The sequence below is a fragment of the Oncorhynchus keta genome, chromosome 4 (assembly GCF_023373465.1).
Source record: "Oncorhynchus keta strain PuntledgeMale-10-30-2019 chromosome 4, Oket_V2, whole genome shotgun sequence".
NCBI lineage: Eukaryota > Metazoa > Chordata > Actinopteri > Salmoniformes > Salmonidae > Oncorhynchus > Oncorhynchus keta.
The window spans coordinates 16,166,716-16,193,780 of NC_068424.1; the positions used below are offsets into that span (position 1 = coordinate 16,166,716).

Consider the following 27,065-nt stretch of genomic DNA (forward strand, 5'->3'; position numbering starts at 1 on the left):
CTAAGGAGGGCCTACAGCAGCACCTAGATCTTATGCACAGATTCTGTCAGACCTGGGCCCTAACAGTAAATCTCAGTAAGACCAAAATAATGGTGTTCCAAAAAAGGTCCAGTCACCAGGACCACAAATACAAATTCCATCTTGACACTGTTGCCCTAGAGACACAAAAAACTATACATACCTTGGCCTAAACATCAGCGCCACAGGTAACTTCCACAAAGCTGTGAACGATCTGAGAGACAAGGCAAGAAGGGCATTCTATGCCATCAAAAGGAACATAAACTTCAACATACCAATTAGGATTTGGCTAAAAATATTTGAATCAGTCATAGAGCCCATTGCCCTTTATGGTTGTGAGGTCTGGGGTCCGCTCACCCACCAAGACTTCACAAAATGGGACAAACACCAAATTGAGACTCTGCACGCAGAATTCTGCATAAATATCCTCTGTGTACAACGTAGAACACCAAATAATGCATGCAGAGCAGAATTAGGCCGATACCCACTAATTATCAAAATCCAGAAAAGAGCCGTTAAATTCTATAACCACTTAAAAGGAAGCGATTCCCAAACCTTCCACAACAAAGCCATCACCTACAGAGAGATGAACCTGGAGAAGAGTCCCCTAAGCAAGCTGGTCCTGGGGCTCTGTTCACAAACACAAACACACCCTACAGAGCCCCAGGACAGCAGCACAATTAGACCCAACCAAATCATGAGAAAACAAAAAGATAATTACTTGACACATTGGAAAGAATTAACAAAAAAACAGAGCAAACTAGAATGCTATTTGGCCCTACACAGAGAGTACACAGCGGCAGAATACCTGACCACTGTGACTGACCCAAAATTAAGGAAAGCTTTGACTATGTACAGACTCAGTGAGCATAGCCTTGCTATTGAGAAAGGCCGCCGTAGGCAGACATGGCTCTCAAGAGAAGACAGGCTATGTGCTCACTGCCCACAAAATGAGGTGGAAACTGAGCTGCACTTCCTAACCTCCTGCCCAATGTATGACCATATTAGAGAGACATATTTCCCTCAAATTACACAGATCCACAAAGAATTCGAAAACAAATCCAATTTTGATAAACTCCCATATCTACTGGGTGAAATTCCACAGTGTGCCATCACAGCAGCAAGATTTGTGACCTGTTGCCACGAGAAAAGGGCAACCAGTGAAGAACACACACCATTGTAAATACAACCCATATTTATGCTTATTTATTTTATCTTGTGTCCTTTACCATTTGTACATTGTTAAAACACTGTATATATATATAATATGACATTTGTAATGTCTTTATTGTTTTGAAACTTCTGTATGTGTAATGTTTACTGTTAATTTTTATTGTTTATTTCACTTTATATATTATCTACCTCACTTGCTTTGGCAATTTTAACACGTTTCCCATGCCAATAAAGCCCTTGAATTAAATTGAATTGAGAGAGAGAGAGAGAGAGAGAGAGAGAGAGAGAGAGAGAGAGAGAGAGAGAGAGAGAGAGAGAGAGAGAGAGAGAGAGAGAGTCAGATCTGAAAACTCTAAAAGTTATTTTGTTTGTTAGGACTAGTACTAAGAGGTATGAGTTGAGTGTCAGATTGAAGGACATGAAGCCTAAGCCTATACTTCCTGGGCGATCATTTCGCCCTCTACCCCCTTCAGCTCACAGCACCATCACAGTGAACTCTAGTGGCCTTCACCTGAACTACACTCTACATGCTTGTAGCCTTATAAACCAGATATATCCCAGCACAGGTACTCTGATGAATTCCTGTAAGGAGAAGAGAGGAGAGAGAAGGAGGAGAGGATAGAGGAGAGGGAGAGAAAGATAGAAGAGGGGGTGAAGAGAAGCGCAAAGAAAGGGAGAGGGGAAGAGAGTAGATAACAGGATAGAGTGAAAATAGAAGAAGAGAGGAGAGGAGAAAGGGGAAAAGGAAGAGAGGTGGACATTCCAGTGATAAACCCATCTCAGCCGTGCTCTGTCAACCTCACATATAATTCAGTCTTTTTAGAGTTTAATGTGATGAGGAAGAATGATTTTATACCATAACAACATTTGTATCAAATCAAATCAAATCAAATCAAATGTATTTATATAGCCCTTCGTACATCAGCTGATATCTCAAAGTGCTGTACAGAAACCCAGCCTAAAACCCCAAACAGCAAACAATGCAGGTGTAGAAGCATGACTTTGAGAGAGAGGAGAGAGAGAGAGAGAGAGAGAGAGAGAGAGAGAGAGAGAGAGAGAGAGAGAGAGAGAGAGAGAGAGAGAGAGAGAGAGAGAGAGAGAGAGAGAGAGAGAGAGAGAGAGAGAGAAAGAGAAAGAGAAAGAGAAAGAGAAAGAGAAAGAGTAAGAGTAAGAGTAAGAGAAAGAGAAAGAGAAAGAGAAAGAGAAAGAGAAAGAGTAAGAGTAAGAGAAAGAGAAAGAGAAAGAGAAAGAGATTGAGAATAAGGCTGGGGTTAGGGTTAAGGGCAATTATTCTGTCTTAGGCAAGGTTACCCATTACACAACCACTTTTGTCCCTGGAGGGTTTAACGACCTGAGAGGGTGAAAAAAGGAGTCATGGTATTATCTATGAAGGGAGAGTGGATAAAAGGAGACAGAGAAAGAGAGAGAGAGAGAAAGGAAGAGAAAGACAAGATGGAGAGTGTCGTGACCCGACTTTAACATTAATCAGTAGAATGCTATTTATCTAATTAACTAACTGTTTTTAATTGTTACCTGATAGGATCTGGGGGCACCACGAGAGCGGTTCATTAAAGAGTTACCATCTCTTGAATTAAACTCTAAAAGGTCTTTATAATCAGTCAACTTATTAACCATAACCTCGTAACATATTAGCATTCTGAACAGTGGTAACCTCCTTGGATTTACAAAAAATAGGACTTTACTTATGATTCAATACTATCATGTCGCAGAGCTCTCATGTCCATGTACACTGTAGTAGGGTCTGGTCCGGAGGTGCCGTGTAACCAATCACAGGACAGGGTGACGATGTTATCTCCACGCACGCACACACGCACACACACACACACACGCAGTAACAGGATAGTCCTACTTAAATTAGCTTTCAAAGATACTTTACTTAACGGCTAATCAGCAGTTCCAGTAAATGTCCGGGAGGTGAGTGTATTGTCTCCTCCTCATGTTGAGATCCAAAGTTCAAACCATTTTAAAAGTGTAGCTGCTGCTTCACGCTTAATTCTGGTCTAATGTGTTAACTTCTTCACACATCATTTATACCTTTTGCTCGAAAGGGGCAGTTCTGGCAGGCTGACGCACTCTCTGACCTCACTCCAGGGCGGTGATTACTCACTGTGCATTGTTACGGAAAACAATTATCTCTTATTGCTTCTCACTTCACATCCTTCTCATAACAATAACATCATTTTTCATATTACATGCACAACCCATAGTATGGAAACTTCATCTACGTAGTGGGTATACTTTCCAAGTTACGGTATTTCCATTGTAACATTTTTAATGGCATCACAAAATAACAAACAAAATGATATTAGTGTTCTATAGATCGCCTCTGACCATTCCCCATGTTCTACGTTAAAAATATTGTTCCAGTATTCGCTTTGAACGTGTTAGAGTTTCAGCAGGATCTGTTGAGGTCTGTTGAGACAAAGGACATTCCTTTGGTGAATTGTGAGAGCACAGGCCTGGATCTTCTCAGTTGATTTACTACAGGACGTGAGTTGTTAACCCCCACTAGTTCTTTCCTTTCCCATCTGTGGGTGAGAGGGGGTCTGATTGAAGTTATTCATTGCAAACTGATGTGACCTATTTAAATTATCATAGAAAGTCATGACAAGAGTGATAGTCTCAGAGCTTTGGAAGTGCCCGTCCAATGAGAATCACATAATTCAAACTCATATTCTATCAACTCATTCCCAAATTATTGCCTGAATTGGACCATTTTCCTGTCCTGCTCAGCATTCAAAATGTAACAAGTACTTTTGGGTGTCAGGGAAAATGTATGGAGTAAAAGTTGCTAAAAAAATAAATAGTAAAGTACAGATACCTCAAAAAACGACTTAAGTAGTACTTTAAAGTATTTTTACTTAAGTACTTTACACCACTGGTCCTTTACTTGAAGTTGTAGCCAAAGCATAAATTAGACAAACCACTCGGTTTGGAGATATTGTAAAGATGTTTCCTAATTTATGACGTCCCATTAGATTTTCTGTTTTCACAGTTCCAGGTGAAAGTTATGAGCCTTTATTGATGTCATTTGTTAAATCCACCTCAATCAGTGCCTTTGAACGGGGTATGGTAGTAGGTGACAGGCGCACCGGTTTGAGTGTGTCAAGAACTACAACGCTGCTGGGTTTTTCACGCTCAACAGTTTCCTGTGTGTATCAAGAATGGTCCACCATCCAAAGGTTATCCAGTCAACTTGACACAACTGTGGGAAGCATTGGGTTCAACATGGGCCAGCATCCCTGTGAAACATTTTTGACACCTTGTAGCGTCCATGCCCAGACAAATTGAGAATGTTCTGAGGGCAAAAGGGGGTGTGCAACTCAATATTAGGAAGACGTTCCTAATGTTTTGTGGACTGTGTATGTGATTGTATACAAATGTAAGCAAAGTTTGGAATTAGGTTTTAGTCCAATATCTATTTGGGCTTCTTGTGGTAAATTTGCAGTCTACAAGTTATATGTAATTATGCTCCAGTCCGTTGACTAACCACTCAATAACAACCTGCCCTACTACTTCAGGTAAGGATTGGTAAAGGGAACTGATCCTAGAACTTGTGCAACTCCTTTCTCTTTCCACTGAGCACCACTCAAAGTATTAGAAGCAATAACAGCACACCAGACACAGCTTAACCAATCAAAGCACTTTATTGCACTGTATAGTGTGATGTGGAGCCAATGGCAGGTTCTTATAAAAGTGTCATTTTTATATTTTCATCATGTGTACAAAACAATCACACACACCTGTACCGTACAAAATCAACACTATTTGCACACAATACACGCACGCACGCGCACATGCACAAAATGCAGTCTCTCTCACCTCTCTAGTTTCTGTACCAGGCTTAACCCTACCTACAAGACTCCTCTCTCTCTAACACACAGTCAGGGGGCTCCCGAGAGGCGCAGCGGTCTAAGGCACCGCATCTCAGTGCTAGAGTAGTCACTACAGACCCTGGTTCAATTCCAGGCTGTATCACAACCGGCCGTGATTGGGAGTCCCATAGGGTGGCGCACAATTGACCCAGCATCGTCCGCGTTAGGGTTTGGCCGGGTTAGGGTTTGGCCCGGGGTAGGGTTTGGCCGGGTTAGGGTTTGGCCCGGGGTAGGGTTTGGCCGGGGTAGTGTTTGGCCGGGGTAGACTGTCAACGTAATTAAGAATTTGTTCTTAACTGACATGCCTAGTTAAATAAAGGTGAAATAAAAACATGTAAAATAGTACCATCACCATCATCTCTAGTACAGAATAATAAGCAAATAAATACATCATGATATGTATGTTTTTCATACATGGCATTATATTATAATAAATGAATTAAAATGAGATGTGTTGTGGTTATGATGATAAAATAAACTCAGGAGTCTGAATGTAAACAAATAGGTGCATTAGGTGCACCCCTACCTACACGTACGAATTGCCTCGACCTGCCTGTGCCCCCGCACATTGACTCGGTGCCGGTACCCCCTGTATATAGCCTTGTTATTGTTATGTCATTGTATTGTGTTACTAAATAAAATGTCATGTGATTTGATTAAAATTAGCAGGTTGGCATTTATTATCATGAGTCTTGCCCTAGAGGCAGCTCTGCAGAGTGGTCACGAGCTGGAATCAAATCAGATTTTAAACCTTAACTCAAATCTTAACCACACTGCTAACCCTAATGCCTAACCTTCGCCTTAAATTAAAGCCAAAAAAAAGCACATTTTTGATTTCATGAATTTTTACATTATAGCCAATTTTGACTTCGCAGCTGGCCCATCTAGCAAAAACCACTCAGTTCTGCCTCTAGGACAATACTCATAGCAATAAACATTAACATGAAATTATGTTTTTCACAGAAAAGTTGATAACATAGACGATGCCATAAGTGATAATTTTATGACTGATAAATAAATGTATTCTAAACTCTTTTGTTTCCACACTTCACTGTGGATGCGTCCCAAACGGGGGATTATTTTGTATATAGTGTCCAATTTATGACCATAGTCCCAAAAGTGCACTTCAAGGGAATAGGCTACCATTTAGAATGTCTCTTGTGTTTCTGGTCCAGAGCTGGGCTTAACAACTCCTATTTCCCTCTGCTACTTACTGGGCTCTCTTAGTAGAATCACATATTACCATAATAAAATGCTTACAACGGTCAAACATTGTTGGATAGAAACAATTGTGTACTTCTAACAGGTTAACTTGGCATTTAGGAATAAATTGTCTTTAGGAAACAAATCGTTAAGGATGTATGTGATTCTTATAAGAGGAGTGAACACATTCATTCACACACGCACACACACACACACACACACACACACACACACACACACACACACACACACACACACACACACACACACACACACACACACACACACACACACACACACACACACACACACACACACACACACACACACACGCACGCACACACACACACACACACACACACACACACACACACACACACACACACCACACGCACACACACACACACACACACACACACACACACACACACACACGCACACACGCACACACACCACACACACACACGCACACACGCACACACACACACACGCAGACACACACACACACACACACACGCACACCCACACGCACACACACACACAGACGCACACCCACACAGATGCACACACACACACACACACACACACACACACACACACACACACACACACACACACACACACACACACACACACACACACACACACACACACACACACACACACACACACGCACACACGCACACACAAACACACAAACACACACACACACAAACACACAAACACACGCACACACACACGCAGACACGCACACACACACACACACACACACACACACACACACACACACCCACACGCACACCCACACACAGACGCACACCCACACACACACGCACACGCACACACACACACACACGCACGCACACGCACACACAAACACCCACACGCACACACAAACACATGCACACACACATGCACACACAAACACACGCACACACACACACGCACACACACCGCAGGTGGAGAAAGCTGTATAACAGGTCCTCAGTGTGTTTCAGTTCTCGCCGTATAGATCATTTTGTTTATGTACAATATTTATATTTATACACTAATCTGAACCCCCTGTCTTTTTCTGACAATATACTTGAATAACTCAATTTTTCATGTCTATTTCATTAAGAAAACAGATATGTTCAGAGATATTTTCTCTCTCTCCTAACGGGTAACAACCAGTGGTGTAGTCTAAGTACCTCTGTTCCTCTAAGGCTTTGAACAGCGACTTCCTGTCTAGGTGTCAGGTTTAACTGGGGGTGTGGAAACAGCCATACCTCCACCACAGCACAACTAAAGGAACAGACAACTGCCACCACACCATATGACCATGTGCAGATTCAAAAATACAGTACGTCTTGATTTGCAATGAACAACACCAGCGATATACACGCACGTACGCATACACATGCTAACACACACATCCCCCTCTCTTACATCTACCCACACCCCCACACCCCCCCGGATGGGCGGCTGGGTTACATGTTATAAGCCACGTAGATGGGGTCTAGCTGGTCCTGTAGGAAGCCGTCTCGGAGATGCATGCGCTGCTTCTCCCCGCGAGAGTTGATGGGGATCACCCCGATGTCCGTTACCACGACGACACCAACGATGAGGTAATGCTCTTCCAGCACCGCCTTGGTCACCATGGGAACCAGGTCCAGGGCTTCCTGCTCCGAGCCTTCTAGTTCCACCACAACTACCAGCAGGTTAGTCCAGGGAAACACAGCACTGTGGCACAACACACACACACACACACACACACACACACAGAGATCATACAGATCATACATACAGATGAGTCATTTGGAACTATAGTGGTTCTACCTATATAAAGAAGAAAAATAGGAACAGCTTTTGTGTTGTTTCAGATGTTTAGTGACGTACCATTCCATGATGCTCTGGTGCGTCCTGATAACGGAGGTCTCGATGTCTATAGGATGATACCTCATCCCCCTCAGCTCCATGGCCTCCTCCAACGCGCCCACCACATACAGCGCATCGTGTCTCTCTGGGGACGGAACACAGAGAAAGGTGTGTGTGTATGTCTGTGCGTGAACAATATTCGTCTGTACATGTTTTTATGTGTGTTTTTGTGTGTGTGTATACCTCCGCTGGCATCAGTGAGTTCAGTACGTCGTAAGAAGCCCAGGTATCCGGTGCGAGCCCAGACGGTGGACGTGTCTCCGAAGCTGAGTCTGGAGGTGAAATGATCAGACTGAAGGACCTCCTCTCCATAACCACTGTAATATCCACTGCCATTATGGGCACTGTGCACCCAGATCTAGAGAGGGGAGGGGAAGAGAGAGAGATTGAAATTAATTTAAAATGATCTCTCTCTATCTCTCTAGCATCTTTACTGGGGTAACATAAAATCATGAAACAAGTTTATTAAATCAGTCAGTTTGTGTGTGTATGCTGACCTCTCCTAGGTGGGAGTCTCCCAGGGGTCCCTTGGTCTCTGGGTTGGCGATGATGATGCGGACACCAGGTAGGATCTGAAACAGTAACCATAATTACGCTACAATGCTTCCTTCTCCACGTAAAGCATATATGAGATATTCTGGTCTATCTGTAGAGAGCTGCAGCCGAACAACACAGTCAGGAGATCTAGAAGCAGAGTCTTACTGAACAACACAGTCAGGAGATCTAGAAGCTGAGTCTTACTGAACAACACAGTCAGGAGATCTAGAAGCAGAGTCTTACCGAACAACACAGTCAGGAGATCTAGAAGCTGAGTCTTACTGAACAACACAGTCAGGAGATCTAGAAGCAGAGTCTTACCGAACAACACAGTCAGGAGATCTAGAAGCTGAGTCTTACTGAACAACACAGTCAGGAGATCTAGAAGCAGAGTCTTACTGAACCACACAGTCAGGAGATCTAGAAGCTGAGTCTTACTGAACAACACAGTCAGGAGATCTAGAAGCAGAGTCTTACTGAACAACACAGTCAGGAGATCTAGAAGCAGAGTCTTACTGAACCACACAGTCAGGAGATCTAGAAGCTGAGTCTTACTGAACCACACAGTCAGGAGATCTAGAAGCAGAGTCTTACTGAACCACACAGTCAGGAGATCTAGAAGCTGAGTCTTACTGAACCACACAGTCAGGAGATCTAGAAGCTGAGTCTTACTGAACCACACAGTCAGGAGATCTAGAAGCTGAGTCTTACTGAACCACACAGTCAGGAGATCTAGAAGCTGAGTCTTACTGAACCACACAGTCAGGAGATCTAGAAGCTGAGTCTTACTGAACCACACAGTCAGGAGATCTAGAAGCTGAGTCTTACTGAACCACACAGTCAGGAGATCTAGAAGCTGAGTCTTACTGAACCACACAGTCATTAGCTCTAGAAGCTGAGTCTTACTGAACCACACAGTCAGGAGATCTAGAAGCAGAGTCTTACTGAACCACACAGTCAGGAGATCTAGAAGCTGAGTCTTACTGAACCACACAGTCAGGAGATCTAGAAGCAGAGTCTTACTGAACAACACAGTCAGGAGATCTAGAAGCTGAGTCTTACTGAACAACACAGTCAGGAGATCTAGAAGCAGAGTCTTACTGAACCACACAGTCAGGAGATCTAGAAGCTGAGTCTTACTGAACCACACAGTCATTAGCTCTAGAAGCTGAGTCTTACTGAACCACACAGTCAGGAGATCTAGAAGCTGAGTCTTACTGAACCACACAGTCGGGAGCTATAGAAGCTGAGTCTTACTGAACCACACAGTCAGGAGCCATAGAAGCTGAGTCTTACTGAACCACACAGTCAGGAGCCATAGAAGCTGAGTCTTACTGAACCACACAGTCAGGAGATCTAGAAGCTGAGTCTTACTGAACCACACAGTCAGGAGATCTAGAAGCTGAGTCTTACTGAACCACACAGTCAGGAGATCTAGAAGCTGAGTCTTACTGAACCACACAGTCAGGAGATCTAGAAGCAGAGTCTTACTGAACCACACAGTCAGGAGATCTAGAAGCAGAGTCATACTGAACCACACAGTCATTAGCTCTAGAAGCTGAGTATTACTGAACCACAAATTCAGGAGCTCTAGAAAAAGAGTCTTACTAAACAACACAGCCAAAAATTCTAGAAGCTGAGTGTTACTGAACCAAAGAGTCAGGATCTCTGGAAGCGGAGTCTTACTGAACCATACAGTCAGGAGCTCTAGAAGCGGTCTTCCTGAACCACACAGTCAGGAGCCATAGAAGCTGAGTCTTACTGAACCACACAGTCAGGAGATCTATAAGCTGAGTCTTACTGAACCACACATGCATAAGCTCTAGAAGCTGAGTCTTAGTGAACCACACAGTTAGGAGCTCTAGAAGTTGAGTCTTACTCAGTCTTAGTACACTTCAGTCATGAAACCTTCTGACGCAAAATGTTAAAACATAACACAGGACCCACCTTTCCTGACTCCATGAGAGGGAGACTGTGAGGAGAACCTCTCTCCACCAACCGAACCCTGAGAGACAAACAAACTGTTATTCAAGTTAATTGGTTGATCTGATTGGTTGTTGCTGTGACTGATAGGCAGACATACCTATCATGTCGCAGAGCTCTCATGTCCACGTAAACTGTAGTAGGGTCTGGTCCGGAGGTGCCCTGTAACCAATCACAGGGCAGGGTGACCATGTTGTCACGCACGCACGCACGCGCGCGCACGCACGCACACACACACACACACACACACACACACACACACACACACACACACACACACACACACACACACACACACACACACACACACACACACACACACACAGCCTTACCTGCAGACAGATAGCCAGGTTGACCCTACAGCCAAATGCTGTGCTGACAGATCGGGGGTGCAGGCCCAGGTCTTTAAACAGCTTGGAGAAGGAGTGTGTTAGAGACATCCTGGGTCTCTCCTCTGCTACCACAACACACGCCCTCACACGGGACAGGTCCAGGCCTCGCGCCTGGAGAGGAAGAGGAGGAGAGAGAGGGAAGAGAAGAGAGGGAGGAAGAGAGGGGGAAGAGAAGAGAGGGAGGAGAGAGGGGGAAGAGAAGAGAAGAGAGGGGAAGGAGAGGGGGAGAGAGGGGGAAGAGAAGAGAGGGGAAGGAGAGGGGGAGAGAGGGGGAAGAGAAGAGAAGAGAGGGGAAGGAGAGGGGGAAGAGAAGAGAGGGAGGAGAGAGGGGGAAGAGAAGAGAGGGGAAGGAGAGGGGGAAGAGAAGAGAGGGGCAAGAGAAGAGGGAGGAGAGAGGGGGAAGACAAGAGGGAGGAGACAGGGGGAAGAGAAGAGAGGGAGGAGAGAGGGGTGAAGAGAAGAGAGGGGAAAAGAGGAGAGGGAAAGAGGAGAGAGAGGGAAAAGAGGAGAGGAAAGAGAGGAAGAGAGAGAGGAGGGGAAAGAGGAGAGGGGGAAAAGAGGAGAGGGGAAAGAGGAGGAGGGAAAGAGGAGAGAGGAAAAGAGGAGAGGAAAAGAGGAGAGGGAAAGAGGAGGAGGAGAGAGGGAAAGAGGGGGAAAGAGGAGAGAGGGGGAGGAGAGAAAAAGAGGAGAGGGGGAAAGAGGAAAGAGGAGAGAGAGAAAGAGGGAGGGAGGAGAAGGGGAAAGAGGAGAAAAGAGAGGAGAGAGAGGAGAGAGGGAGGAAAGAGGAGAGAGGGAAAGAGAGGGGGGAAAGAGGAGGGAAAGAGGAGGGGGAAAGAGGAGAGAGAGGGGAAAGAGGAGAGAGGGGAAAGAAGAGAGGAAAGAGGAGAGAGAGGGGGAAAAGAGGAGGGAAAAGAGGAGAGAGGGGGAAGAGAAGAAAGGAGAGGGGGAAGGAGAGAGGGAGGAGAGAGGGAGAGAGGGGAAAGAGGGGAAAAGAGGAAAAGGAGAGAGAGGGGGAGGAAAAGAGAGAGGAAAAGAGGAGAGAGGGGGAAAGAGGGAGAGGAGAGGGGGGAAAAGAGAGAGAAAAGGGGAAAAGAAGAGAGGGAAGAAGAGGAGAGAGGGGGAAAGAGGAGAGGAAAGAGGAGAGAGGGAAAGAGGAGAGAGGGGGAAAGAGGAGAGAGGGGGAAAGAAGAGAGGGGGAAAAGAGGAGAGGGAGGGGGAAAAGAGGAGAGAGAGAGGGGGAAAGAGGAAGAGAGGGAGGGAAAGAGGAGAGGGGGAAAGAGGAGAGGAAAAGAGGAGAGGGAAAGAGGAGAGAGGGGGGAAAAGAGGAGAGAGGGAAAGAAGAGAGGGAAAGAGGAGAGGGGGGAAAAGAGGAGGAGGGAAAGAAGAGAGGGAAAGAGGAGAGGGAGAGGGGGAAAGGAGAGGAGAGGAAAAGAGGAGAGGGAAAGAGGAGAGAAAGAGGAGGAAAAAGAGGAGAGGGAAAGAAGAGAGGGGAGAAAAAAGAGGAGAGAGGGGAAAAAGAGGAGAGGAAAAGAGGAGAGGGAAAGAGGAGAGAGGGGGAAAAGAGGAGAGAGGGGAAAGAAGAGAGGGAAAGAGGAGAGAGGGTATTACATATAAGTACACAACATTTCAATCATTACCTCCCTCTCATCCGCCCTCTCATCTATCATCCTACCTCCGCCCTCTCATCTATCATCCTACCTCCTCCCTCTCATCATACTCATCCTCCCGCTCATTCTCCCTCTCAGTCCACCTGCTGATGACTATATAAAGCTGCAGTTTGTTCCTTGATCTGTTCCTTGTGTGTGTCTCAGTCAGCTTCCAGTTTCCATGGCGATTTCCATGGCGAAAGTTAATCTCTTAAAATAAACTCTGTCTGTCCATCAGCAATCAATTACACAACACCTCAGGCCACAAACACACCGTTTACTGAGTCAATTCAAAGACATTACAAAGAGCACTTTTAGTACTCCCTGCAGTTGAATTGTGTGTGTTTGTGGATGTGTGTAAGAGTTCTCATTCTCAGCCCAAACCCGATGGGGCCCGGCCGGGCCTCAAATTATTTGAATTGATTCATGCCGGGCGGGTTTCAAGCTTGTCGTGTTACGAAATGAAAACTGTCTATCTGCGCACCTATTACTACTGCTCTCTGTCTCAGTAGCAGACTCAAGCAGCGCCAAGACTGCAATATTGGCTGGGCCAGAGAAATTAGTGGCCATGACTAAACTTATTTTACTGATCATTGAAATGTTTCAAATTGCAATACGAATAGAATAGAGTGCATCCTGTGGAGAATGATGATCCACAAGACCCGACAGCCAGCACATTTCAGAAAGGCATCTGTTAAAGCAGATAAAAAAACAAATGAAATGCACCCAATATGACTGCCCTGCTAATATGCATTTGCTGGACCTTTGAAAGTAGACCTATAACTGATCCAAATGTCATTTCGGAATAAAACGTGCATCGAATTGATTGGGTCATGCACCGATCATTGACCACACACGGCTATTGCTTTAATAACGGTTGAATATGAATTTGGGAGTTTCAGTATAAGCAACCATTGTCATCATTTAGTTGATGATAACGAAGGTGAGTTTTCCTCTCTCTGTTTCCTCACTTCGCATTGTTCTCAACACCAGTTTATATTAATATACTGTTTTCTAGAAATCAGGCTTTCTTTCCAAGTTCAGTCTCATTGCATTTCTGTGATGTCAGACTGGTCTTGGACTCGGGCTTTAATGGGGCTTTGGTAAGACTGGGCTCAAATTTTCAGGCCAGACGAGAACTCTAGCGTGTGTATGATGGGAACTCTAGAGTGTGTATGTGCGATGGGAACTCTAGGTCGTGTACGATGGGAACTCTAGCGCGTGTACGATGGGAACTCTAGCGCGTGTAGGATGGGAACTCTAGCTCGTGTGTGGTGAGAACTCTAGCGTGTGTGTGATGAGAACTCTAGCGTGTGTGTGATGAGAACTCTAGCGTGTGTGCAATGGCAACTGTAGCGCGTGTGTGATGAGAACTCTAGCGTGTGTGTGGTGAGAACTCTAGCGCGTGTGTGGTGAGAACTCTAGCGTGTGTTTGAAGGGAACTCTAGCGTGTGTGCAATGGGAACTCTAGCGTGTGTGCGATGGGAACTCTAGCGTGTGTGGTGAGAACTCTATGGTGTGTGTGGTGAGAACTCTAGCGTGTGTGTGATGAGAACTCTAGCGTGTGTGTGATGAGAACTCTAGCGTGTGTGCAATGGCAACTGTAGCGCGTGTGTGATGAGAACTCTAGCGTGTGTGTGGTGAGAACTCTAGCGCGTGTGTGGTTAGAACTCTAGCGTGTGTTTGAAGGGAACTCTAGCGTGTGTGCGATGGGAACTCTAGCGTGTGTGGTGAGAACTCTATGGTGTGTGTGGTGAGAACTCTAGCGTGTGTTTGATGAGAACTCTAGCATGTGTGCAATGGGAACTCTAGCGTGTGTGCGGTGAGAACTCTAGCGTGTGTGTGGTGAGAACTCTAGCGTGTGTGCAATGGGAACTCTAGCGTGTGTGCGGTGAGAACTCTAGCGTGTGTGTGGTGAGAACTCTAGCGTGTGTGCAATGGGAACTCTAGCGTGTGTGGTGAGAACTCTAGCGTGCGTGTGGTGAGAACTCTAGCATGTGTGCAATGGGAAACTCTAGCGTGTGTGTGGTGAGAACTCTAGCGTGTGTTTGATGAGAACTCTAGCGTGTGTGCAATGGGAACTCTAGCGTGTGTGCGGTGAGAACTCTAGCGTGTGTGTGGTGAGAACTCTAGCGTGTGTGCAATGGGAACTCTAGCGTGTGTGGTGAGAACTCTAGCGTGTGTGTGGTGAGAACTCTAGCGTGTGTTTGATGAGAACTCTAGCGTGTGTGCAATGGGAACTCTAGCGTGTGTGCAATGAGAACTCTAGCGTGTGTGGTGAGAACTCTAGCGTGTGTGTGGTGAGAACTCTTGCGTGTGTGCAATGGGAACTCTAGCGTGTGTGGTGAGAACTCTAGCGTGTGTGTGGTGAGAACTCTTGTGTGTGTGCAATGGGAACTCTAGCGTGCGTGTGGTGAGAACTCTAGCGTGTGTTTGATGAGAACACTAGCGTGTGTGTACCTTCAGTGCCTCTGTCTGCAGGCCCAGTCCTTTAGTGCAAAGCTCCATGACGCTGTAGGAACAGAAGGTGTCTCTGACTCGGAGCTGGCTGACAGCGAGCAGCCACAGGGCTGGGTTAGACTCCAACTCTACTGGAGGGATAAGGATCGACTGATGGCCACTGTACACACTGAAGAGAGAGTTAAAGTTTAGAAAGGGAAGTCAGTTGTTGGATATTGAAACTGTTGTTGAATTGGTGTGTGTGTATGTGTTCGTGCATGCGTGTCTCTGTGCATGTGTTACGGTTGTGTGTGTGTGTACCTGCAGAGACACCAGAGGACGAAGCCCAGGCCACAGTAGGGGTCGAGACAGATTGCTACCTCTCTGGAGGGATACAGTTCACACTGCAGCTTCACTGACCGACAGAACGCTCCCACTGCATTATGGGATATCTACACACACACACACACACACACACACACACACACACACACACACACACACACACACACACACACACACACACACACACACACACACACACACACACACACACACACACACACACACACACACACACACACACACACACCATGTTAGCAACCAGAAAAAAGCAGGGGATAAAAGTCAGGGATGGAGGTCAGAGGTTAGGGCTTAATGTTACCTGTACTCCAGCCAGCATGCCAGTAGTGGACACACTGAAGTCCAGGTAGGGTTAAAGCTCAGAACAGGGGTTAGGGGTCAGAGGTTAGGGCTTAATGTTACCTGTACTCCAGCCAGCATGCCAGAAGTGGACACACTGAAGTCCAGGTAGGGTTAAAGGTCAGAACAGGGGTTAGGGGTCAGAGGTTAGGGCTTAATGTTACCTGTACTCCAGCCAGCATGCCAGTAGTGGACACACTGAAGTCCAGGTAGGGTTAAAGGTCAGAACAGGGGTTAGGGGTCAGAGGTTAGGGCTTAATGTTACCTGTACTCCAGCCAGCATGCCAGTAGTGGACACACTGAAGTCCAGGTAGGCCAGGGCATCAGGGTTACAGGGCTTATACAGCGCTGGAGACTTCTTCTTTGGCAGGTCATCTGATAACACAATAATATTCAGTTAGATACAGACTCTCTAGAGACAGCAGGAGAAGTAGAGATACTCTGAATGATCGGCTATGAAGATCCAATTGACATTTACTCCAGAGGTGCTGACCTGTTGCACCCTCTACAACCACTGTAATTATTATTATTTGACCCTGCTGGTCATCTATGAACGTTTGAACATCTTGGCCATGTTCTGTTATAATCTCCACCTGGCACAGTCAGAAGAGGACTGGCCACCCCTTTTGCCTGGTTCCTCTCTAGGTTTCATCCTAGGTCCCAGCCTTTCAAGGGAGTTTTTCCTAGCCACCGTGCTTCTACACCTGCATTGCTTGCTGTTTGGAGTTTTAGGCTGAGTTTCTGTACAGCACTGAGATATCAGCTGATATAAGAAGGGCTTTATAAATACATTTGATTGATTGATTTATACACCAGTACAAACATCCAGCTATCTGCCTGACAGATACAGAACAAACATCCAGCTAACATTCTGACAGATACAGAACAAACATCCAGCTATCTGCCTGACAGATACAGTACAAACATGCAGCTAACATTCTGACAGATACAGTACAAACATGCAGCTAACATTCTGATAGATACAGTACAAACATCCAGCTAACACTCTGACAGATACAGTACAAACATCCAGCTAACATTCTGACAGATACAGTACAAACATCCAGCTAACATTCTGACAGATACAGTACAAACATCCAGCTAACATTCTGACAGATACAGTACAAACATGCAGCTAACATTGACAGATACAGTACAAACATCCAGCTAACATTCTGACAGATACAAAAACATCCAGCTAACATTCTGACAGATACAGTACAAACATCCAGCTAACACTCTGACAGATACAGTACAAACATGCAGCTAACATTCTGACAGATACAGTACAAACATCCAGCTAACATTCTGACAGATACAGTACAAACATGCAGCTAACATTCTGACAGATACAGTACAAACATGCAGCTAACACTCTGACAGATACAGTACAAACATCCAGCTAACATTCTGAGATACAGTACAAACATGCAGCTAACATTCTGACAGATACAGTACAAACATCCAGCTAACATTCTGACAGATACAGTACAAACATCCAGCTAACATTCTGACAGATACAGTACAAACATCCAGCTAACATTCTGACAGATACAGTACAAACATCCAGCTATCACAGATACAGTACAAACATTCACTGACAGATACAGTACAAACATGCAGCTAACACTCTGACAGATACAGTACAAACATCCAGCTCATTCTGAGCTAAAACATCCATTCTGACAGATACAGTACAAACATCCAGCTAACACTCTGACAGATACAGTACAAACATCCAGCTAACATTCTGACAGATACAGTACAAACATCCAGCTAACATTCTGACAGATACAGTACAAACATGCAGCTAACACTCTGACAGATACAGTACAAACATCCAGCTAACATTCTGACAGATACAGTACAAACATGCAGCTAACACTCTGACAGATACAGTACAAACATCCAGCTAACATTCTGACAGATACAGTACAAACATCCAGCTAACATTCTGACAGATACAGTACAAACATCCAGCTAACATTCTGACAGATACAGTACAAACATCCAGCTAACATTCTGACAGATACAGTACAAACATCCAGCTAACACTCTGACAGATACAGTACAAACATCCAGCTAAGATACAGTATTCCAGCTGACAGATACAGTACAAACATCCAGCTAACATTCTGACAGATACAGAACAAACATCCAGCTAACATTCTGACAGATACAGAACAAACATCCAGCTAACATTCTGACAGATACAGAACAAACATCCAGCTAACATTCTGACAGATACAGTACAAACATCCAGCTAACATTCTGACAGATACAGTACAAACATGCAGCTAACATTCTGACAGATACAGTACAAACATGCAGCTAACACTCTGACAGATACAGTACAAACATCCAGCTAACATTCTGACAGATACAGTACAAACATGCAGCTAACACTCTGACAGATACAGTACAAACATCCAGCTAACATTCTGACAGATACAGTACAAACATCCAGCTAACATTCTGACAGATACAGTACAAACATCCAGCTAACATTGACTGTACAAACATCCAGATACAGTACAAACATCTGACAGCTAACATCTCATGACAGATACAGTACAAACATGCAGCTAACACTCTGACAGATACAGTACAAACATCCAGCTAACATTCTGACAGATACAGTACAAACATCCAGCTAACATTCTGACAGATACAGTACAAACATGCAAACATTCTGATACAGTACAAACATCCAGCTAACATTCTGACAGATACAGTACAAACATGCAGCTAACATTCTGACAGATACAGTACAAACATCCAGCTAACATTCTGACAGATACAGTACAAACATGCAGCTAACATTCTGACAGATACAGTACAAACATGCATAACCAGCTAACATCCAGCTCTGACAGATACAGTACAAACATCCAGCAAACATACAAACATGCAGCTAACACTCTGACAGATACAGTACAAACATCCAGCTAACATTCTGACAGATACAGTACAAACATCCAGCTAACATTCTGACAGATACAGTACAAACATCCAGCTAACACTCTGACAGATACAGTACAAACATCCAGCTAACATTCTGACAGATACAGTACAAACATGCAGCTAACATTCTGACAGATACAGTACAAACATCCAGCTAACATTCTGACAGATACAGTACAAACATCCAGCTAACATTCTGACAGATACAGTACAAACATCCAGCTAACATTCTGACAGATACAGTACAAACATCCAGCTAACATTCTGACAGATACAGTACAAACATCCAGCTAACATTCTGACAGATACAGTACAAACATCCAGCTAACATTCTGACAGATGACAGATACAGTACAAACATCCAGCTAACATTCTGACAGATACAGTACAAACATCATTCAGCTAAAACATCCAGCTAACATTCTGACAGATAGATACAGTACAAACATCCAGCTAACATTCTGACAGATACAGTACAAACATCCAGCTAACACTCTGACTACAGTACAAACATCCAGCTATACAGTACAAACATCCAGCTAACATTCTGACAGATACAGTACAAACATCCAGCTAACATTCTGACAGATACAGTACAAACATCCAGCTAACACTCTGACAGATACAGTACAAACATCCAGCTAACATTCTGACAGATACAGTACAAACATCCAGCTAACATTCTGACAGATACAGTACAAACATCCAGCTAACATTCTGACAGATACAGTACAAACATGCAGCTAACACTCTGACAGATACAGTACAAACATCCAGCTAACATTCTGACAGATACAGTACAAACATCCAGCTAACATTCTGACAGATACAGTACAAACATCCAGCTAACATTCTGACAGATACAGTACAAACATCCAGCTAACATTCTGACAGATACAGTACAAACATCCAGCTAACAGCCTGACAGATTCAGTACATGTGGTCAGGGCTGACCTGTGTCCAGGACGGGAGGCCAGTTCCTGATGTCAACTGTAGCGACCGCCTCCTTGGACCGCAGCAGCTTACAGATGACCGCTGTGGTCATCACACAGGCCGAACGACTGACCTGGAGGGAGAGAGCGATAGATGAAGGGAGAGAGAAAATAGATGCAGAGAGAGAGAGATACGTAGATGAAGGGAGAGAAAGAAATTGATGAAGAGAGAGAGAGAGAGATGAGAGAGATAGATGAAGAGAGAGAGAGAGAGAGAGAGATGAAGGAAGAGAGAGATGACAGGAGAGAGGTAGATGAAGAGAGAAATAGATAGATGAAGAGAGAGAGGTAGATGAAGAGAGAGATAGATGAGAGAGATAGATGAGAGAGAGATAGATGGAGAGGGAGAGAGAGAGAGAGAGAGAGAGAGAGAGAGAGAGAGAGAGAGAGAGGGTGAGGGAGATGAAGGGAGAGAGGGATATAGATGAAGAGAGAGAGGGAGATGAAGGGATAGAGGGAGATAAATGTAGAGAGAGAGATAGATGAAGAGAAAGAGAGAGATGCTACTACATTCTCTTATTCTTCTACCTCCTCTCTACCAGTTGCCTGGGCAGTATTGACCTCTATTTTACCACAGTCGTTGACCTCTCACCTCTACGATCATCTTGACCGTGGGCAGCGTGGTTGAGATGTTCTGTGGGTGGGGCGGTCGGACCGTGATAGGAACACAGCCAGCATACAGACAACCGTAGAACGCTGCAATTAGGTCTATACCTGAAACACACATAGGAGAGAGAAGTGAAAAGTGTATTTGGGTGTACACATATGCTGTGTGTGTGTGTGTGTGTGTGTGTGTGTGTGTGTGTGTGTGTGCGCGCGTTCGCGCGTGCGTGTGTGTTACCTGGTGGGTAGACCAGTGCTATGTGGTCTCCCTCCTGTAGTCCTCCTCTCTCCAGCAGCAGAGCAGCAACTCTCTCTGCCCTCTTATGGAGCTGAAGACACGTAAGAGAACTAGACACCGCTCCCTAGAGAAAGATGGAGTGATAGAGGGCAATCAGATTCCAATCAGAGTCCGTAACAATCAGAGTCCATAACAATCAGTCCAATCAGAGTCCGTAACAATCAGAGTCCTTAAAAATCTGAGTCTGTAACAATCAGAGTCCGTAACAATCTGAGTCTGTAACAATCTGAGTCCAATCAGAGACCGTAAAAATCAGAGTCTGTAACAATCTGAGTCTGTAACAATCAGAGTCCAATCAGAGTCCTAAACAATCAGAGTCCTTAACATTCTGAGTCTGTAACAATCAGAGTCCGTAACAATCTGAGTCTGTAACAATCTGAGTCCAATCAGAGACCGTAAAAATCAGAGTCCGTAACAATCTGAGTCTGTAACAATCAGAGTCCGTAACAATCAGTCCAATCAGAGTCCGTAAACAATCAGAGTCCGTAACAATCAGAGTCCTTAACAATCAGATTCCAATCAGAGTCCGTAACAATCAGTCCAATCAGAGTCCGTAAACAATCAGAGTCCGTAACAATCAGAGTCCTTAACAATCAGATTCCAATCAGAGTCCGTAACAATCTGAGTCTGTAAAAATCAGAGTCCAATCAGAGTCCTTAACAATCAGATTCCAATAAGAGTTCGTAAACATTCAGAGTCCTTCACAATCAGAGTCCAATCAGAGTCCGTAACAATCAGATTCCAATCAGAATCCTTAACAATCAGAGTCCAAGACAATCAGAGTCCTTAAAAAATCCATGGCATAAGTGTGTGTGTGTGTGTGTGTGTGTGTCAGTGGAGGCTGGTGGGAGGAGCTATAGGAGGACAGGCTCATTGTAAAGACTGGAATGGAATTCATGGAACGGTATCAAACACATCAAACATATAGAAACCACATATTTGACTCTGTTCCTTTTACTCCATTTCAGCCATTAAAATGAGCCTGTCATCCTATAGCTCCTCCCACCAGCCTCCACTGCTGTGTATGTGTGCGCGCGCGCGTGTGTGTGTGTGTGTGTGTTACCCGGGAGCTAAGCAGTGTGTAGAGGATGTGTTCAGGCGTAGTCTGAGATCTCCACTGCAGAACCTCTGACAGGAACAGGAACTACATAACAGACAACATGATATGCCATCACAGACTGTGTAACAACTATAATCCATCACAGTTTAAAACACATGATAAAATCCAGTGTGTATGTCAGGAGGAAGAAATACACAAACAATGTGTTACCTGGTCATTGTCATCAGTTTGTCCCAGGTCTCTGCCACTGGCCATAGCGATCCTCTTCCCAGACACCAGGTTCCCCACCATCACAGAGGCAGGGCCAATCTCTACAACACACACACAACACACACACACGAGGTCAGGACACATCCAAAACATGATTTGAATGACCAGATACAACAAGCAGCTTGAGAGCTATAAGAGCAAACAATGTTCTTCAGGTTTCCGGCAAAGTTGCTCCTCATCGTTCACTAAATTCTAAATTCATTTTCATTCCAAATGGTGTAGCAGTCAGGCGTCTTTTGTCTTTGTCTTTGTCTTGTCGTGTCCTGTGTATATATCTTTTTCTTCACTTATTTTAAAAAATATTTTTCTTAACCCCAACCTCAACATACTCTCCTGCAACCCACTTCACCCAATGTGGTATTTATCTGCTATTATCTTTACTCTAGAACCGGAACCCCCAACAGAAGCTAGCCAGCTAACTAGCTACTAGCTAGTAGTCAGCTAGCCACTGCTAGCAGTCATCAGTTAACCTTTAGCCCGGACAACTCCTGCCAGTCTGCACAACGCGATTCAACCCAGAGCTTATCGGACATATTTTTCTCCAAATCCCTGAATACCTACCGCAAGCTCTGAACCTCTTCACCTGGATCATCGCAGCTAGATAGCTGCTATCCGATTGGGTTCTCCTGGCTAACGTCTCTGTCCCGAAGCAAGCACCAATTAGCCTGGAGCTAGCCTATGCTAGGCCCATCTCCCGGCTAGCCGAAGAGGTCCATCAGCCACTCCTTGGGCTACAATATCTATTTTGACAATTGGCCTGGACCCCTTTTATTGCCGATACGGAGCCCCGCCGATCCATCACGACTGGACTACCGACATAATCCGCTGAGGTTTTTTTTCAACAGGCTCCTCTGTCCCGATGTCCCCGGAATGCCAATCTGCTAGCCTGCTAGCCACGGCCCGCTAGGTATCTAGAGCATACTGGACTGTTCGCTTAAGAGGTCCATCAGCCAATTTTTTGGGCTACAATACGTGTTTTTTTCAATTGGCCTGGACCCTTTAACTACACGGACCCCTGCTGATCCATCACAACTGGTCTGCTGACGTAACCGCACGAAGGGGCTACAACAGACTTCTCCTGTTGTGATGTCCCTCTAAGGCCCTTCTACTATCCCCGGCCCGCTAGCAGTCTGAATCGCCGTGTCTCCAGCCCACCCAGCTACTCACTGGACCCAATGATCACTCTTCTACGCATGCCTCTCCCTAATGTCAATATGCCTTGTCCATTGCTGTTCTGGTTAGTGATTATTGTCTTATTTCACTGTAGAGCCTCAAATCCCCGCTCAATATGCCTCAGCTAACCCTCTTGTCCCACCTCCCACACATGCAGTGACCTCACCTGGTTTAATTAATGTCTCGAGAGACAATACCTCTCTCATCGTCACTCAATGCCCAGGTTCACCTCCACTGTACTCACATCCTACCATAACTTTGTCTGTATATTATGCATTGTATCTATTCTACCGCGCCCAGCAACCTGCTTCTTTTACTCTCTGTTCTGAACATACGAGACAACCAGTTCTTATAGCCTTTAGCCGTACCCTTATCCTACTCCTCCTCTGCTCCTCTGGTGATGTAGAGGTTAATCCAGGCCCTGCAGTCCCTAGCTCCACTACCATGCCCCAGGCGCTCTCAGTTGTTGACTTCTCTAACCGTAAAAGCCTTGGTTTCATGCATGTTAACATTAGAAGCCTCCTCCCTAAGTTTGTTTTATTCACTGCTTTAGCACACTCTGCCAACCCAGATGTCCAAGTCGTGTCTAAATCCTGGCTTAGGAAGGCCACCAAAAACCCTGAATTTCCATCCCTAACTATAACATTTTAGAACAAGATAGAACTGCGAAAGGGTGCGAAGTTGCAATCTGCTGCAGAGACAGCCTGCAGAGTTCTGTCTTACTATCCAGGTCTGTGCCCAAACAAGTTGAGCTTATACTTTTAAAAATCCACCTTTCCAGAAACAAGTCTCTCACCGTTGCCACTTGCTATAGACCACCTTCTGCCCCAGCTGTGCCCTGGACACCATATGTGAATTGATTGCCCCCCATCTATCTTCAGAGCTCGTGCTGTTAGGTGACATAAACTGGGACATGCTTAAGACCCCGGCCATCCTACAATCTAAGCTAGATGCCCTCAATCTCACACAAATCATCAATGAACCTACCAGGTAAAACCCCAAATCCGTAAACACAGGCACCCTCATAGATATCCTAACCAACCCGCCCTCCAAATACACCTCTGTCCTCAACCAGGATCTTAGAGATCACTGCCTCATTGCTTGCATCCATTTTGGGTCTGCGGTCAAACAACCACCCATCATCATTGTCAAACGCTCCCAAAAACACTTCAACCAGCAGGCCTTTCTAATCGACCTGGCCCGGGTATCCTGGAAGGATATTGACCTCAATCCGTCAGTAGAAGATGCCTGGTTATTCTTTAAAGCGCTTTCCTCACCATCTTCAATAAGCATTCAAAAAATGTAGAACTAAGAACAGATATAGCCCGTGGTTCACTCCAGACCTGACTGACCAGCACAAAAACATCCTATGGTGTACTGCATTTGAATCGAGTAGCCCCCGCGATATGCAACTTTTCAGGGAAAATAAGCACCAATATACACAGGCAGTTAGGAAAGCCTTTTTCAAACAGAAACTCCAAAAAGTTCTGGGACACTGTAAAGTCCATGGAGAATAAGAGCACCTCCTCCCAGCTGCCCACTGCACTTTCAATAACCATTTTTCTACAGCTGGCCATGCTTTCCACCTGGCCTCCCCTACCCTGGTGAACAGCACTGCACCACCCACAGCAACTTGCAAAAGCCTCCCCCATTTCACCTTCACCCAAATCCAGATAGCTGATGTTCTAAAAGAGTTGCTAGACAATCTGGACCATCTCTTTATAAAATTATCAGCCAAAATTGTTGCAGCCCTTTTTACTCGCCTGTTCAACCTCACTTTCGTATCATCTGAGATCCCCAAAGATTGGAAAGCTGTCGTGGTCATCCCCCTCTTCAAAGGGGGAGACACTCTAGACCCAAACTGCTACAGACCTATATCAAAATCTAAAAAAAGCCAAGTTAACAAACAGATCACCGACCATTTCGAATCTCACCGTACCTTCTCCGCTATGCAATCTGGTTTCAGAGCTGGTCATGGGTATACCTCAGCCATGCTCAAGGTCCTAAACGATATCATAACCTCCATCGATAAGAGACAATACTGTGCAGCTGTATTCATCGACCTGTCCAAGGCTTTCGACTCTGTCAATCACCACATTTTTATCGGCAGACTCAACAGCCTTTGTTTCTCAAATGACTGCCTCGCCTGGTTCACCAACTACTTCTCAGACAGAGTTCAGTGTGTCAAATCGGAGGGCCTGTTGTCTAGACCTCTGGCAGTCTCTATGGGGGTGCCACAGGGTTCAATTCTCATGCCGACTCTTATCTCTGTATACGATGTATATGATGTCGCTTTTGCTGCTGGTGATTATTTGATCCACCTCTAAGCAGACCATACCATCCTGTATACCTCTGGCCCTTCTTTGGACACTGTGTTAACCTGTTGAAGCTATGGGGGCGCTATTTCATTATTGGATAAAAAAACGTGCCCGTTTTAAGCGCAATATTTTGTCACAAAAAGATGACTAATCGACTATGCATATAATCGTCAGCTTTGGAAGGAAAACACTCTGACGTTTCCAAAACTGCAAAGATATTATCTGTGAGTGCCACAGAACTGATGCTACAGGCGAAACCAAGATGAAGCTTCAAACAGGAAATGAGCAGGATTTTTGAGGCTCTGTTTTCCATTGTCTCCTTATATGGCTGTGAATGTGCCCTGAACGAACCTACGCTTTCTGCCGTTTGGCCAAGGTGTCTGCAGCATTGTGACGTATTTGTAGGCATCATTGGAAGATTGGCCATAAGAGACTACATTTACCAGGTGTCCACCCGGTGTCCTTTGTCGAAATTGCTGCGTAATCTACAAGCTGCACGCATTCATCAATGTGATTCAGGGGAGAGAGGAGACTTCCACGAACTATATATCATCAAAGAGATATGTGAGAAACACCTTGAGGATTGATTCTAAACAACGTTTACCATGTTTCAGTCGATAGAGTTCATTTGGAAAAAAGTTCGGCGTTTTGATGACTGAATTTTTGTTTTTTTTTGGTAGCCAAACGTGACGCAGAAAACGGCGAGATTTCTCCTAAACAAATAATCTTTCAGGAAAAACTGAACATGTGCTATCTAACTGAGAGTCTCCTCATTGAAAACATCCGAAGTTCTTCAAAGTTAAATTATTTTATTTGAATGCTTTTCTAGTTTTTGTGAAAATGTTGCCTGCTGAATGCTAACGCTAAATGCTACGCTAGCTATCAATGCTGTTACACAAATGCTTGTTTTGCTATGGTTGAGAAGCATATTTTGAAAATCTGAGATGACAGTGTTGTTAACAAAAGGCTAAGCTTGAGAGCTAGCATATTGATTTCATTTCATTTGCGATTTTCATGAATAGTTAACGTTGTGTTATGCTAATGAGCTTGCGGATAGATTTACACAATCCTGGATACAGGTTTTTTCCGTAGCTAAATGTGATGAACAAAACGGAGCGATTTCTCCTCAACAAATAATCTTTCAGGAAAAACTGAACATTTGCTATCTAACTGAGAGTCTCCTCATTGAAAACATCCAAAGTTCTTCAAAGGTAAATGATTTTATTTGAATGCTTTTCTGGTTTTTGTGAAAATGTTGCCTGCTGAATGCTAATGCTAAATGCTACGCTAGCTATCAATGCTGTTACACAAATGCTTGTTTTGCTATGGTTGAGAAGCATATTTTGAAAATCTGAGATGACAGTGTTGTTAACAAAAGGCTAAGCTTGAGAGCTAGCATATTGATTTCATTTCATTTGCGATTTTCATGAATAGTTAACGTTGCGTTATGGTAATGGGCTTGAGGCTGTAGTCACGATCCT

General features: G+C 44.7%; 1 protein-coding gene across 3 annotated transcripts in view; it reads right to left on the reverse strand.

Moving 5' to 3' along the window:
- Positions 1-6,783: 6,783 nt before the first annotated feature.
- LOC118382505 (disco-interacting protein 2 homolog C) overlaps positions 6,784-27,065 on the reverse strand; it is a 56,629-nt gene continuing 36,347 nt past the window's right edge. For all 3 annotated transcript variants that reach the window (XM_052501905.1, XM_052501907.1, XM_052501903.1), the window contains exons 23-37: positions 22,034-22,134; positions 21,827-21,907; positions 20,704-20,827; positions 20,455-20,576; positions 19,825-19,936; positions 16,172-16,281; positions 15,526-15,656; positions 15,226-15,394; positions 11,060-11,230; positions 10,828-10,889; positions 10,692-10,749; positions 8,705-8,779; positions 8,391-8,565; positions 8,169-8,292; positions 6,784-8,012 (exon numbers count right to left, since the gene is read on the reverse strand). In XM_052501905.1, the coding sequence (XP_052357865.1) occupies positions 7,760-8,012; positions 8,169-8,292; positions 8,391-8,565; positions 8,705-8,779; positions 10,692-10,749; positions 10,828-10,889; positions 11,060-11,230; positions 15,226-15,394; positions 15,526-15,656; positions 16,172-16,281; positions 19,825-19,936; positions 20,455-20,576; positions 20,704-20,827; positions 21,827-21,907; positions 22,034-22,134 (1,868 nt within the window). In that variant the 3' untranslated portion in view covers positions 6,784-7,759. The remainder of the gene's footprint in view (positions 8,013-8,168; positions 8,293-8,390; positions 8,566-8,704; positions 8,780-10,691; positions 10,750-10,827; positions 10,890-11,059; positions 11,231-15,225; positions 15,395-15,525; positions 15,657-16,171; positions 16,282-19,824; positions 19,937-20,454; positions 20,577-20,703; positions 20,828-21,826; positions 21,908-22,033; positions 22,135-27,065) is intronic.